We start from the raw sequence: 13824 nt of genomic DNA on the forward strand, positions 1-13824 counted from the left end.
GTTTGGTTGTGTGTGTGTTTGGTTGTTTCAGTGAATTACCGGAAGAGAAGTGGGAACACAGGAGAGAAATAGAAGATCCCGTTTTCTCTCGAGAATGCAGAGAACGAAAAGAAAGAAACGAAATAAAGAAGTGTGCACCAACACACCCGCACACAACGAGACAGACTTCTTTTTCTCTAGTTAGACGTTTAAAGAAAAGGGAAAGAGAAGAGAAGAGAAAATTGCTTATTCGGTTTTTGATTTTTCTTCTTCAACTCTTCCACACGTCGAGAGTTTGACCAACAAACTAAATCGTTTCCTTTTCCCCTGTTTCTACGGTAGCCGTGCTGTTGGCGACGAGGAAGAGGAAGGGAGAAACAATATTTCCAGGTATGAGTACGTGTGTTTGTGTGTGTGTTTCGTAGGCAGGCGAGAGAAGCGAAGTTTGACGCCACGCATAGACACACACGCAAAGCCGCAGTTAACGCAATACGATGCGGGGACGATAGAAAACAACAAAGGAAGCAGTAATGAGTGAAGGCAGACGTGATGGAATGACAAGGAAGAGAAGAGATAAAAAAAAAGAAGGAGGGAGGAGAGGTAAAACTACGAAGTTGTCGTTGCCTCTTCTGAAAGGGGCAGGGAGGGGGGGAGGAAAGGCCGAAAAGCACGGCGACACGTGATGCGCGGCGGATCCTTTAGAGGAAAGCAACGCACCAACTGCGCAGCGTCCCCCCCTGCTTTTCACAACTTCGGTTCGTCATCTCTTCCTACACCAACATAGTGTAAGGAACAAAAAGAACAGGATCCACAACCGCTAAGGCAGAAGGAGGAGGGGAGACGGCTGCACTTATAAACGAAAATGCGCAAGCGAGCATCTTCTTTTTCCCCCACCCCCTTGGTATTCCGGCCGCAGGCGACACTGGACAGAGAAGGCGCACCCGATCATCTCAAGCCGCAGCGGATCATGAGGAACATACCGACAGAGCGAATGCTGTTTTTTCTTTCATTTTTGAGATTTGAGTCTACCAACAATGCATTTTTCAAGAAGAAGAGACGTCAATAATAATAGTAACCCCCATCCCTCCCCGGGCCGACAAATAAAGAAAAGAGTCGAGCGAATCGCCTTCTCAGAATCGTCACAGAACTACACAGTATAACTGACACGCACAACAACAACAACACACACACACCGTCACACACACAAAGCAGCACTAGGACAAGAAGAAAAGTGCTGAATTCTTTCGCTTTTAAAAAATCTCATGGTTTCAACAAAGCAATAAAAAAACTCCAAGTACAACACGATCGATACTGGGGACTCGTCGAAAGGAGTTCGAGGCACAAACAACTAAAAAAAAAAGGCCTCTCATCAAGATTCCGCTGTTGTCGGTCACGTTCTTCTTCTCTCTCTCTGTACGCATTTCCCTCCTTGCAAGCACACAAGCAAACCCACTGAAGCACAAAAGAGAATGTAAAAAAAAAGCATCACAAGAGACGTAAAAGTTTGTTGTTGTTGTTTGAAACAAACTCGAAAGATCTATAAACTAGTAAACGCCTGAATGAGGAAAGCACCACGAGTTTGACGGCTTCCACAGGAATACGGTTGAGGCGTGTGTGTGTGTGTGTATGTGCGTGCGTGCGTGCATGTGGGACTGACGTTGCAGAAAGTAAAAGGATAAAGTAAACGGGGAAAAAGCGGTTGCACTGGCTCTTTCGACCCGAGTAAAAAACAGAAACAAAAAACATATATGCCTCTGCAAAAAGACAACATCCGCTTCGGCGCGGTCTATAGAGAAGTGCACATCAGCACGCCATTTGAATGTAGCAAAGAAGAGATTTTTTTCTTCTAACAAAAAGAGAAGACACGTTCTTGGCTTAGCGCTTGTGAGACGGGACAGTCCACCTTAATGCTTCCATGTCAACGAACGTATACCTACCCTTCTTTCTTGCATTCTCTCCTTTCACACGTAAAGGCGCGGGGAATCGTCGAGCGATAATAATTGCATCGCATCCACCCAGCAAAACGGTCGAAGACAAATTCATGAGTGAATGCAAGAGAGAAAACAACAACGGTAAACAAAAAAACGGAAATAAACGCGAATAAATTCTCTAAATATGTAAATGGTGGAGCCTTCGTTCAAAGGAATGAAATACAAATGCCCAGGTCTCGATTAACGAGCTCTTGCGTGAAACGAAGAGAGAAACAACAAATCGGTACAGGCCCAACAGAAATAGAAACAAAAAGAAAATGCCAGAAAAGGACTGGTGTAAACCGAGTCCGGCCAAAGGTTCAGGAGCCACGCTCAGTCCACGTCATCCCACGCGTTAGGTCCGCCCTTTTTCTTCGCAGACGCCGGCGACGCATTCGGTGTTTTTCTAAGCGGTGAGGTTTGATTTACCGGCGTCGCCTCAATCGAGATGACATTCTTGTTGGGCGTCTTACCCTTGTCTGACTTCGCGACATTGGAACTCTTCTTCCTCTTCTCCTTCTCCTTCTCCACGGCACCGGCACGAGGACGACGGTGGCGGCGCGGCGGCTGCGCTGCTGCTGCGGAGGCGGATGCGTCTTTTACAGCAATCGTCTCGTCTTCCTCCTCTTCTTCTTCGGCTCTCTCCGGCTCCACCGCGGCACCTTCGTCTGGATGCGAATGGCGGTGGACGTGACGAGACGCCTTCTTGTCTGTCTTCGTCTTCTTTCGCTTCCTTTTCGATTCTGCCGCGCTGACCGGGGCCGCAGTGGCGCTTGCGACGGCGACCCGCGGACGATGTCGCTTCTCCTCGGCTGACACGGGCACGGGCACGGCTCCGGAGTTGCTCGCCTCTTCGTCTGTCGCGGCGGCTGGTGAGGAGCTCTCGGAGAGGGGGGCGGTGGTCCCCACCGCGTCGGTGTGCGCCGGCTGCTTCTCCGTGGCCTCGCCTTTGGCACGACTCGCTTGTGTGGGGGACTTCGCCGGCTCGTCCGCTGCCTGTTGGTCTTTTTCCCCCGCCTCCTTTGCGGGCTCATTGTCGGACGGATGCTCCACCGGAGGCGCCGCGGCGGGCTTTTCATCCTTCTTCGCCTCTTCCTGTGTCGTCGCTGCTGGCTTTGCCTCCTCCTCCCCTGCCTCCTTCTTCGCCGCCTCCTCCTCCGCCGCCTTCCCCTCGTCGGCCTTCGTTGGCTTCTTTGTGTCGCCGTTTTTGTTGCCGACGGAGTCCTTCGCGGACTTCTTGCCGCCGCCGGCGCACAGGCCGCCGAGGATGCCGCCCTTCTTCTTTTTGTCGCCCGCTTTCTTCTTCTTTTCTTCTTCCTCTTTCTTGGCCTTCTTGGCGGCGGCCTTCGCCTTCTTCGCCTCCTGCCTGGCTTCCCTCTCCTCCTCCTTCGGGTCAAGATCCTTGCCATCCTTCGTTTTCCGGCAGAAGAACTTGCTCAGGCAGCGGGACATGACACCGGCCTTCTCCTTCTTTTGCTTCGCCTTCGGCTCGGATGCAGCGGCATCGGCGTCGGTCTTTGGCTTGCTCTCCTCTTTGTCCCCTTCCTCCTTCGTCCCCTCCGTCTTCGGCTCCGCGTCCTTCTTGCCCTCCAGCGTCTGCGGGGTCTTGACGGGTTCCTCGGCGACTACCACCGCCCCCGCGTCTTGCGACCCGGCTCGCGGGCTCTTCGTTCTCTGTTTCGCCGCCTTGTCATCGGTCGCCTTCTTCGACTTCGCCTTCGCTGCGGGTGCCGCCGCCGCTGCCTCTGAGAGGTCCGACCCGGCCCCCTCCCTCTCTTCCTCCTCCCCATCGCTGAAGGTGCTGCTGCTGCTGCTGTGGCTGCCGTGCGCGGAGGCATCGCCCTTCTTCGCCTTCGCCTCCCCGCGACGTTCACCACGACGATGGCGGGAGACGCCGCGAGACGCGGCAGTGAAGTCGCCATCGAAGCTGCTCGATTCTGTCGCGTCCAGCGAGGACGAGGAGAAGTCCGCCGCCTTCGCACCAACTCTTGTTGCGGCGGCGGCAGCGGTCATGGGCTCGTGCCGCTCCTCATCTCCGCTGCCGCCGCTGCTGTTGTCGTCGTCCTCGCTGCTCGTCGCAGCACCGTCCAGGTCCTTCCCCCGGCCGTAGTGCTTGGCGGCCTTCTTCTCCTTCTCCTTCTTGCCCTTCTTTGGCTTGTAGGTCCCCTCGGTGTACGGCTCTCCGCGCTTGTAGAGCTTCTTGCCATCTTTCGCCGGCACGACTGCCGCGACACGCTGCCGCTCTTGCGGCTCCCCCTCCTGGTCATCGCTCTCGGCCGGCTCATCGTCGTGCTTGGACGGTTTGTTGTTGTTGCGGTGATGACGACGAGCCGCCCGCTCCGGCGTAGCACGACGGACCGGTCCGCGAGCCGCCGCCTCCTCACTTTCTTCTTCCTCCACCTCCTGTTGCTCCGAGCGTGAAGACGTCTGCGAGGACTCGGTGGGCGTCATGGACGGCGTCTCCTGGACGTCTTCCTCCGCTGCCGCGCGCTGACGGCGTGGGTGGGAGTGACCGCGCCGACTCTCCTTCGCCTTCGCGGCGTCGCGACTGTCCGGCACATCGGAGCGAATGGAGTCGGTGAAGTCCTTGTTGTAGTCGTTCTTCGGGTTGGCCCCCGCCTTCGGGGTGCCGTAGAGGATGTCGTTCAGGGTGTGGCCGTGGCCATCGCCCTCGATGATGTCGATGCGCGGCTCCTCTTCGTCCTCTTCGTCCTCTTCGACTTCTTCCTCGTAGAACTCCTCGTAGTACTCGTAGTCCTCCGCGTCTTCCTCGTCACTGTAGCTGTAGTAGTCGGAGTAGCTGTAGCTGCCGGTGGCGTAGCTGCCGTCCGCCTCCTCTCGCTCCTCATCCGAGTGCGTGCCATCACCGTCGTCCTCCACCGGTGATGTGTCGACGGCGTCGTCCTCCGGGCGGAGACGGCGGGAGCGGTGCGGCAGCTCACCGTCGGCAGGCACACCCCACTGACGCTGCCGCTTTGCGTGCAACGTGTCCGCGTCGCCGTCCTTCTCCTCGTCGTTGTCGCTCACAGGAATGGTCACGAGACGACGCTCCTCGGAAGCGGGGGGGCCGACCACCGCCACCGCGCCCGCCGATGCCGCGTTCGTTGGTGCAGCGGGTCCCGCAGCGCGAGGGCCAGGCCGACCGAAGAACTCCGTCTCTGCCCCTTGTGCCGTCGCCGCGTAGGTCGGCTGTGGGCGTGGGTAGGGCGACGTGCTGGCACTGTTGGGCCGGTCGCGCGTTGCATTGGTCAAGGGGGTCGGGTGGGAGGTGGTGAAGGACGGCGCGTTCACACCTGTGCTCTGCGGGATGGCGTAGCTGTCGGACAGCGGGTACATGGCGCTGCTGTTCGCCGTCTGCGGTGCGGAGGGGAAGGGTGAGGCCTGCGCGTAGGGGGAGGTGCGGGCAGCAGGACCAGCAGGACCAGCGGCCGAAGTGGCGGACCGCCCCGGCCCACCAGGACCGCCAACGAAATTGCTGCGGATCGGGGAAACGCCATTGGGTGCGTTGAAAGACTGCGACGTGGGGGGCGATGGTGCCGCCTCAGCCTCGCCAGCCAAGGCGACAATCAACGACACATCCGCAGGGAACGCCGTGCTCGTGTTTGGGGAAGGCTGCTGCGCGGCGGCGTTGCTCAGCGGCGCCGACATGGCGGACACCGACGGGGATTCCTGAGAGGGGTGTGTGGGGCGCGGCACCTCATTCCCCAGGTTCGACCCATCGCGGCCCCTCACTGTCGTCGTCGTCGCTGCAGACTCTAACATCGCGGCGTCTCGCGGAGGCTGCTCCGCGGGTTGCGCCGCGTCGTGCGACGGCGTGGCCGAGCGAGCGGAGACTGGAGAGGCGGACGACGACGCGAGGGAGGAGGAGTGGGTCTCTGCGCTTACGGTGGTGTTGTCCCCCTGCGAGTGGGGCTGCTCCCCGTCTTCCGGCTCGTATGGGTTCGTTGTTTCGTCTTCGTCGCTGGCGGCCAGCGCCTCCCGCTCGTCGTGCTTCGCCGCGCTGCCGGCCCCGATGCCGACCTTCGCGGTGTTGGTGTCCGCGTGGGCGTGCGAGGCGTTCGCCTCACTCTGCACGAAAGTGCTGCTCTCCGCTGTAGTGTCCATCTTCCACTCTACCAGGTTTGTGGGCTACTTCGCCGCTACAAAATAATAATAATAATAAGAAACCGACAAATAGAATCACGACAACAGCGCCGAAGAGGTGGGAAAAAGGGCGACAACAACAAAAGAATGGTGTGGGACTTCGAAGGGAGATGAAATTGCGGTTGGAGCTAACGCAGTGAAGTGGCGCTGCTGAGACGGTCTCACGGTTGCTGTAAATGAATAAATAGAAAAGAATATACGTATATATATATATCTTCTCTTTTAACGGAGCTCTACAGCGTCAGCATGCGCTACGGTGCGACAACTGAACCAGGGAAAAAAAAAAACCGACAGAATATGGAAATACACACACACATACACATACACAAGACAGCAGCTCCTCCGCATGTAAGCGACGCAGACCGGAAATCTAAATGGCGTGCGTGCGATGTGAATGTGCCCTGCGTGGGTGTGTATACAAATGTGGTAATTGCCGTACTACTCTACTAAAGAAAAACAAAACAAAACAAATAATCAGAAAGTCTGCGCAGAGGGCAAGAAATACCCCACACGTGGAAAGGAAAAAGAAAAAAAAAGCACTGAGAAGAACCAGTAGGAGGGGGGGGGGGGTCAGCGAGCAGCAAACGGCTCCTCGGCAACTCGCACCTTGCTTTCCAAATAACCGAGACGCTTTACCCCGCATTGTTCGGATTAAGAAGAAAAGAAGAAAGCACACAACAGTATATACGGATAGAAGGCAATAGAACGGCGCAGACAGCACAGAGAAGGGAGGGAGGGAGAGCGAGAGAGGATGAACAAGACGTTGAAGACAGAAGTAATAATAATAATAACCCGATACATCAGCAGAAGTCGTGAGTACCAGCACGAGTGCACATCTCCTCATGCACGCATGCCACCTCGATTCTTTTTTCTTCTAACCCTCTCGTTATCAGACATTCGCATCAACACTAATAGCATTCATAATAATAAGAAAGAACATAAATGCCTGCTTTTCGCGTGATCCTTGAGGGTGGCCCTCCTTTGCCTGTTCACCATCTTGTAGCGTGGGGCTTGGGAGTTGCGCGGTTGGCGCGCAATCGAGCACGGTAACGATAAACAACAGCAACATCAACAAAAGGAAGAAGGGAATGTCCGGAAAGCGCATGCCTTTTACCTGACACTCTTTTTTTATTTTCTGTCGGATCAACTCTCTTCCTCATCTCGGACGAGCCTTGAGCTGGTGCGGCTCGCTCTCCACGGTAGCTGGCACCGGCTTTCTCTCCTGAATACGATGCTCCACCAGAGCACAGACACGCTCCATCACTTCCCCGAGAAGACCGTGCGCAAAGACGCGCGGTTGCAGTGCGACCTCCTGTGACTCTGCCTTCTCCTCCTGACGAACGCGCACCGTCAGCGTCCACTCCTTGCCCAGCGGGACGACAGCAGCGGCAGCGCTTTCCGACAGCACCGCGGAGGGTCCCCGTTTCACGCGGTGCACCCGCCCCACCACGCCGTGTGACGACGTATTTCGCGCAACGACCGACGCCGAGAAGTCACTGTGCGGGGGCAGCGGAGACGACGTGAGCGATGGCGTGTGAAAGCCCACCGAGCTGGGTGTCCGCTGCGCCGTCTCTGCCGCAGACTCGGGCGGCAGCGATGCGTGCGGCTCGACCGGAGGTGACGCAGCGGGAGACGCCATCATCGGTGAATCCGCCAAAGCAGAAGAGGAAGAGGTGGAGGAGGAGGAGCTAAGAAAAATGTTTTTCTTCCGACCTTTACGCGACTCGGTGGAGCGCAGGCGCGACTTTCTGGGCCGCCGGTGGCTGCCCTCATCGGCGCTGATGCCCACGATGCTTTCATCGTACTCCGCCGCCGTCGTGGTCCCCGCTTCCTCACCCTCCTCATCTTCCTCTTCCTCGTCTTGTCGCACGAACTGCGCCGCAAAGGAGAGATCAGCCCCACTGAGCTCGCGCAGTGCGTACGCCAGCGCTACGAGATACACGTAATCGCTCCTTGATAAAGGACTCACGACTGCTGTTGCTGTTGCTGCTGCTGTGGCCCACTCTTTCTTCTCCTCTTGGGTAAAGAAAACGGCGTTGATGAACTTCTTCCAGGTGTAGATGCAGTCACCGCCGGAGGATGGCGGTGGGAGGAGCGAAGGCAGCGGCTCCGATTGGCGCGGTGCGACTTGTCGGCCAGGTCCGTTGAGAGCACTTCGCAGACACCCCAGCACCCAACGAACCAGCGGCGACGGCGGCGCAGGCGGGTCTCTCTTCAAGCCCTCTTCGGCCTTGTCGGCGGAGTTGGCGAGGGGAGGAGTCGCGACCGTCCACCGACTCCAGTAAAAGTGCAGCCGCCTTTGCAGCAGGCTCTCCGTTACCTCGTCGGTGAGCGCCTCGTTGCACCATTGCAGGACGTCGACGGGAAGCTGATCCAGCTCGACACGAACCACGACGCCTTTCGCACAGTCGCAAGTGACACCGGACGCGGTGGTGGTGGTGGTGGCTTGCAGCGCTGCTTCCGAGAAAGGAGGAGGAGGCGACTGCTTCGGTGGCGATGGAGAGGTAGGAAGATCGAAGACAGCCGGCACCGTCGGCGGAGACGAGAGGGAAAAATACATCGCACAGGGGCTGAGGACGTACTCGAGCTTCAAGAAGAGCGCATCCAGCGGATACACAAGCGGCCGTGCAAACGTCTGCGCGCGGATAGATGGAAAAGTATGCAGCAGCTGCCGCGCCGCGTAGCCCAGCTCCTTCAGGAGGCGTAACAGGTCCTCGGGCTTCACACATTCCGAGGTTTGGTCCGGACCAGGAAGGCGGCGGACCGGGTATGGCGGCGTGATGCGGCAGTCCAGCACGTACGCGGCGATCAACAGCAGCGCAAAGGGTTGCCCTTGATGCTGCGCTGTGCGTGCAGCCGACCTGCGGGGTGTGGACGACGTGTGCGAAGATGGATCTGAGGCAGCCAGTAGGAGCCACCGTAACAAGGCTTCTCGTTGTGATGGTGTGAAGAGTTGCCGTTGTGCCGCTGCGTTCGCGGCTTCGTGGGGTGTCACCTGCACGCCACCTTGCCCTCCTTGTCCGCCGTCTCCCGTGCTTTCCGACGCCACCGGCCCATACAGAAGAACATGCAGTCTCTGGAGGGCGTCCATGATGACCTGCAGACTGGGACGGCGACCGCTTGTCACTGACGCCGCAACCGGCGATGGTGGGCCGAGGCAGGCTTCGAGAGACGTTAAACACTGCTGAAATTCATCTGCCTCTGCCACCTCCTCCTCCTCTCGAGCGTTTGGAAATGCAAACAGAGTGTCCACAACATCACTCTTCCCCAGGGCACGGCAGCGCCGTACAGCGACCAGATAGTCACGAAGCATTTCCTTGCCCTCCGGCTGCCAGCCAGAACGCACCGTCACCTCTGGTGTGACCGCGGCATCCGCAGCAGCGTCTTTGCCGTCATTCTTCTGCGGACCGCTGAACCCCACCCGATCCAACCCGAGCAGGTCCCACACCATTCGCACATCCGCCACCGCCACCGCCGTCGCCTTCTCATACAATACAGGGCCCACATAGTCGAAGACGACATCCCAGCAATAGGCGAGAATGCCGTCATCATGAGCGCTGTGGCTCATGACGATCTCGCACAGATCCGGGTAAGCCGCAAAGCACGACAGAAGGCGCAGGCGCAGCGAGGACACCATCGCCGCTGCGGCGTGCATGGCGTGGGCGAAGGTGTTCGCCGCGGCGTGCGGTTCGAGCGCGGCTGCGACGGCCGAAAGCGGCGGCCGACGCGGTGCACAACAGGCGTCTCTCATCTTTCCGATGATCGGCGTTGTTGCTCGTGCTGCTGTGGGTTGCCGATGTGTAGCACCGTTGCTTAGCGGCGTATGCAGGCAGCCCGTGTGGCAGTTGTGCTGCTCTCTCTGAAGCAATGATGAGGAGGCAGCAAAGTGACATAACTCTCCTTCGGCGTCTGCACTGGGCGCGGTGAGGCGGGCCATACCACACCAGGAGTGCAGCGGGCACCAGGGATAACCGAACGCTAGATCGCCTGTTGCCGGCGCCGCGGCGGTGGCTTTTTGCAGTCGCGCTAACATTTCTTTCATCGACCCAGCCGTCCCGACAGCTTTTCCTCCCTTGTCTTCCGTCGTTCGACCATCCGTATTGCTGCTGTGGCTTGGCGAAGATGAGGTCGTCGCACTCTGATGTGCACCGTCGTCATTGCTCCCGGCCCCAGCAACAAACTCCCCTCCTGTAGCAGCGACGGCGGCGGCGTCGCAGCCGTAGATGCACGCAAAGCACGCCCGAAAGCCGCGCAGGGCAGACACGCACTCGGGCGACTGCGTAAGACGGTCCATCACGCGTCGCGCCTGCTGCCACATGGCATCTCTCGAGAAGAGAATGAGCGACGACGACGACGCAGAGGCAGCGTCATCGGTTCCGTCCGATCCCCTGAGCAGCAACAAGGGAGCGGCGGGCTGCGAGACCGCGCTATCCACGGCGCCAAATAGTGGTTCCCACATGCCACTCAGCGCGTTGGGCGACTGACCTAGCGTGGCCGACGGAAAGATGCCACCACCTCCGCCGCTGTAGTTGCTGCTGCAGCTGTTCATGTGGCTCCCGTGTCCACCAACTCTTCCGCCGCCGCCGTCTTCCTCCTCCTCTACCCATCGAGCACCCTGCAGGGTGACGAAGGAAGAGGAGGAGGAGGCACCACGGCCACGCCCACGACTGGGTGACGGTGGCAGCAGCACCACATTCGCCGACTCCTGCTGGGGTGTCGGTGATCCATGGCTGCTAGCGCTGCCACCACTACTGTTCGCGAGGAGAGCCGTACGTGGCCATGTGCCGCAGACAACCACTTCCGTTGCCTCACTGCCCTGCAGACCGTGGAAGGTGCCCGGCCCACAGCGCGCACCGCGGACACGCTGGCCAAGAAAGAGGGTACGCCACGGGTACTGCGGCGGCCCGGCACCGGCGGCGGTGCAGGACACGGCCAGCGGTGCACACGTCGGGTCCGTGACGCGCTCCAGCTCCACGCCGAAGCCGTGGGGAAGCCCGGAGACCCACTCCCCACAGTAGAGTGAGCAGAGAGCGGCGTCCAGCGCGGAGCTGGAAAGCGATGTGTGATGCAGTTGCTGCTGGGGTCGCGGCAAGCGTCGACTCTCCGGCACCCACAGTCGTGGATGGAAGAGGCCGAAGGCGGGACACACAAGGGATGGGGGCGGAGACAACGGCGCGTCTCGTTCGTGGAAATACTGGGCTTCACCGAAGCCGTCGGGCAGCGGCACCACGTGATTCGCCCAGGCGAGTCCACTGAAGGCGTGGGAGGCTGCAACAAAATCGCACCCCTGCGAGGACGGCGTGGAGAGCGGGGGAAGGGCGAGACGGGCGTAGTGCGCGCCGTGCACCTCCATCACCGTCAGCGGAGGAGAAGGAGCAGCGTGACCTGCGTCTTCTAGCTTTGCGAGAAGTCGTTTCGTCGCCAACGCAGTCAACACGAGAGAGCCCATGTACACTTGAGAAGTGCGGATCGACCACGAGAGCGATGCCCCGCCGCTTCTGTTAATGCCGCGTGCATCGGCGAGATTTCCGGTTGTGCCGGCTGAGTCGCAGACGTGTGCGTGAATACGACGCAGCGTGGGCGGCGCTAGAGCAGACCCGTCCGTCGACGATTGCGACGAGGACGACGCAACCTGACGTGGGATATCCACGCAAGGTATATCGTGCACCCACGTACATTCCAGCACAAAGCGACTATACACCGTTAGCCGACCGCGGCCGTGGCGCTGCCCATGTAAAAACGCGCCTTCGTACACCACCAAGGACAGGAGAAGCAGCTTGGCTGGGTCCGGCTGGTCCGTGGCGGAGGAAGCGGCAGCATCAGCAGCCGGGTGATGGTCCAACTCGGACAGGGCCGGGCAGAACTCTGTCGGGATCAGAGTCGGTGGAAGGAAGGGCAGCGCAGAAGGTGCGACCGATGGAGCATCCTTCTCGACCGCTTTGTTCGCTGTGGATGCGGGGACGGTGGGGACTGGGCTGTAGTCGGACTTCGGCATCGCGTACAGTACATACGTCATCACCCCTTCACCGTGTGGCACCGTGAGGCTTGCGTCGCTCATCCTTTTCACAGCGGAGTTCCTCTCGGGAGAGTCGCCGCTACAACCGTTGGCAGCTGCGGTGGCCGACGAGGCGGCTGGAATGAAAGGGTGCAGGAGAGACTGCATGAAGCGCGCGCCGACGGACTTCTCTGCTTCTGCGGTAGAGGATGCCGCCGCTGTCGTGGGCCGTAGATCCTTCGTGTCGACCCCGTTTCCTGTTGCGTCAGTAGAGGACGACTGAGGCGGCGACACGAGGGCCTCTCCGGTGTACCGGCACTGCTGACGGACGTATACCAGCTTCTTCCAGTCAATCCCACCGACGCTACTGCCATTGCCGCTGTTAAAGCGCTCCTTCAATGCTGCCGTGGCCGACGAGGAGGTCAGTAAGTTTTCCTCAGCTGCGTCCGCGAGCTCCTCCACGCCGCCACCGCTTGCCGCCGTGTGGCCGCCGTCAAGAGTGCTGCGCAGGGTGAGGTAGAACGATGAGTTCGCCAAGGACATCAGCGAGGCCCCCGAGGAGGCGAGAAATTGCTGGGCGGCGTGGAGGGGCGTCTCGGCCTTGCCGGCTTGGGGGTGCGAGGGGGTACAAGTCGATGCCCCTGCAGGTGACGCTGAGGTGGCTGTTGGAGCGGCCTCAGTGGGCGGCGGGGACTCCGAAGGACCAGCGAAAGGCCGTGTGACAGAAGCATTTCGACTGTCCTGAGAAGCTGAGGTGGCGCCCGAGGCGGTGGCAGCTGCGGAGGAAGCAGCGGACGAGACAATCGGTGGCCCGGGGACACGCCGGCATGGCAGCCGAGCGTGGCGAAGGTAGTGAACGATGACCGGCAGCGTCAGATTGTCGGAAGTGCCCGAAGCGGCAGCAGCGATGGCGATGTTGTGGTCGTCGCTGCTGTGCTCCGCCGCCCCCGCGAAGGAGGGGGGTGAGAGCATGAGAGGTGTCGTAGGGGGAGGGAGAGCACGGACGGATGGATGACTGTGAAGCAGTTCTAAAGGGAGAAACAAAAGGTTCGTGCTTCGTTGCGGCAATCAACAGGAGCAACAACAACAGAAAGCACACGTTGTCCTTTAATTAAATTACAAATAAAAATATAAGTTGATAGTGACAACAGCGAGGAAAAGACACACATAAACATACAAACATAAATACACGAAGTATTCGAGTTTATATATATATATATAAAGCCGCAAAGCAGACCGAAGTTGAAAGATGAAGCCCACGCGATGACCGCGCTCCCGCGTAGCGGGTGTTGTTGATGCTGCTGCTGCTGCTCTGTTCAGCCCTCGCTGCCTCTGCCTTGCCTCCCTCCCAAAGGATGCGGACGGCGACGTAATGAGCAGCGATGAAACACAACAACAGAATAAACGAGCTCAATGAACAGCAGGTAGGATATATATATATATAAAATATAAAACGAAAAAAGGACGCTGTTTGCCAACGGAAAGTAAAAGAAATTATCAATAAATGAGAAGAGAAAGAAATAACGAGAAGATATTAATACATAAAAGCGCAGCAATGCACGTGGGAAGATCACCCCCTAAACGATTGTGGATGCATCACCGTTTAAGGGTGTGTGTGTGTGCGTGAGCCCCTAAAAACCAACCTCAGTTTGAGCCCGTCAAACCGTCTCATGAGCGAAGATGAAGTACACCACGTGCACCGGGGTAACAAAACAGACATACGTTTGATGACACTTC

The 13824-nt window shown here is 58.5% G+C and overlaps 2 protein-coding genes across 2 annotated transcripts; both read right to left on the bottom strand.

Moving 5' to 3' along the window:
- Window positions 1-2282: 2282 nt before the first annotated feature.
- On the bottom strand, window positions 2283-6723 carry ABB37_08573 (hypothetical protein; the record flags this gene model as incomplete). Its single annotated transcript, XM_015807629.1, has 1 exon — window positions 2283-6723. The coding sequence occupies exon 1, from the start codon at window positions 6051-6053 to the stop codon at window positions 2283-2285; it is 3771 nt and encodes a 1256-aa protein (XP_015653711.1). The 5' UTR covers window positions 6054-6723.
- Window positions 6724-7248: 525 nt separating this feature from the next.
- ABB37_08574 (hypothetical protein) lies at window positions 7249-13555 on the bottom strand (the record flags this gene model as incomplete). The annotated part of the gene is made up of 1 exon (XM_015807630.1): window positions 7249-13555. Exon 1 carries the CDS (start codon window positions 13057-13059, stop codon window positions 7249-7251), a length of 5811 nt encoding a protein of 1936 aa, XP_015653712.1. The 5' UTR covers window positions 13060-13555.
- Between the last annotated feature and the right edge of the window lie 269 nt (window positions 13556-13824).

Source organism: Leptomonas pyrrhocoris (assembly GCF_001293395.1).
Source record: "Leptomonas pyrrhocoris isolate H10 chromosome Unknown, whole genome shotgun sequence".
NCBI lineage: Eukaryota > Euglenozoa > Kinetoplastea > Trypanosomatida > Trypanosomatidae > Leptomonas > Leptomonas pyrrhocoris.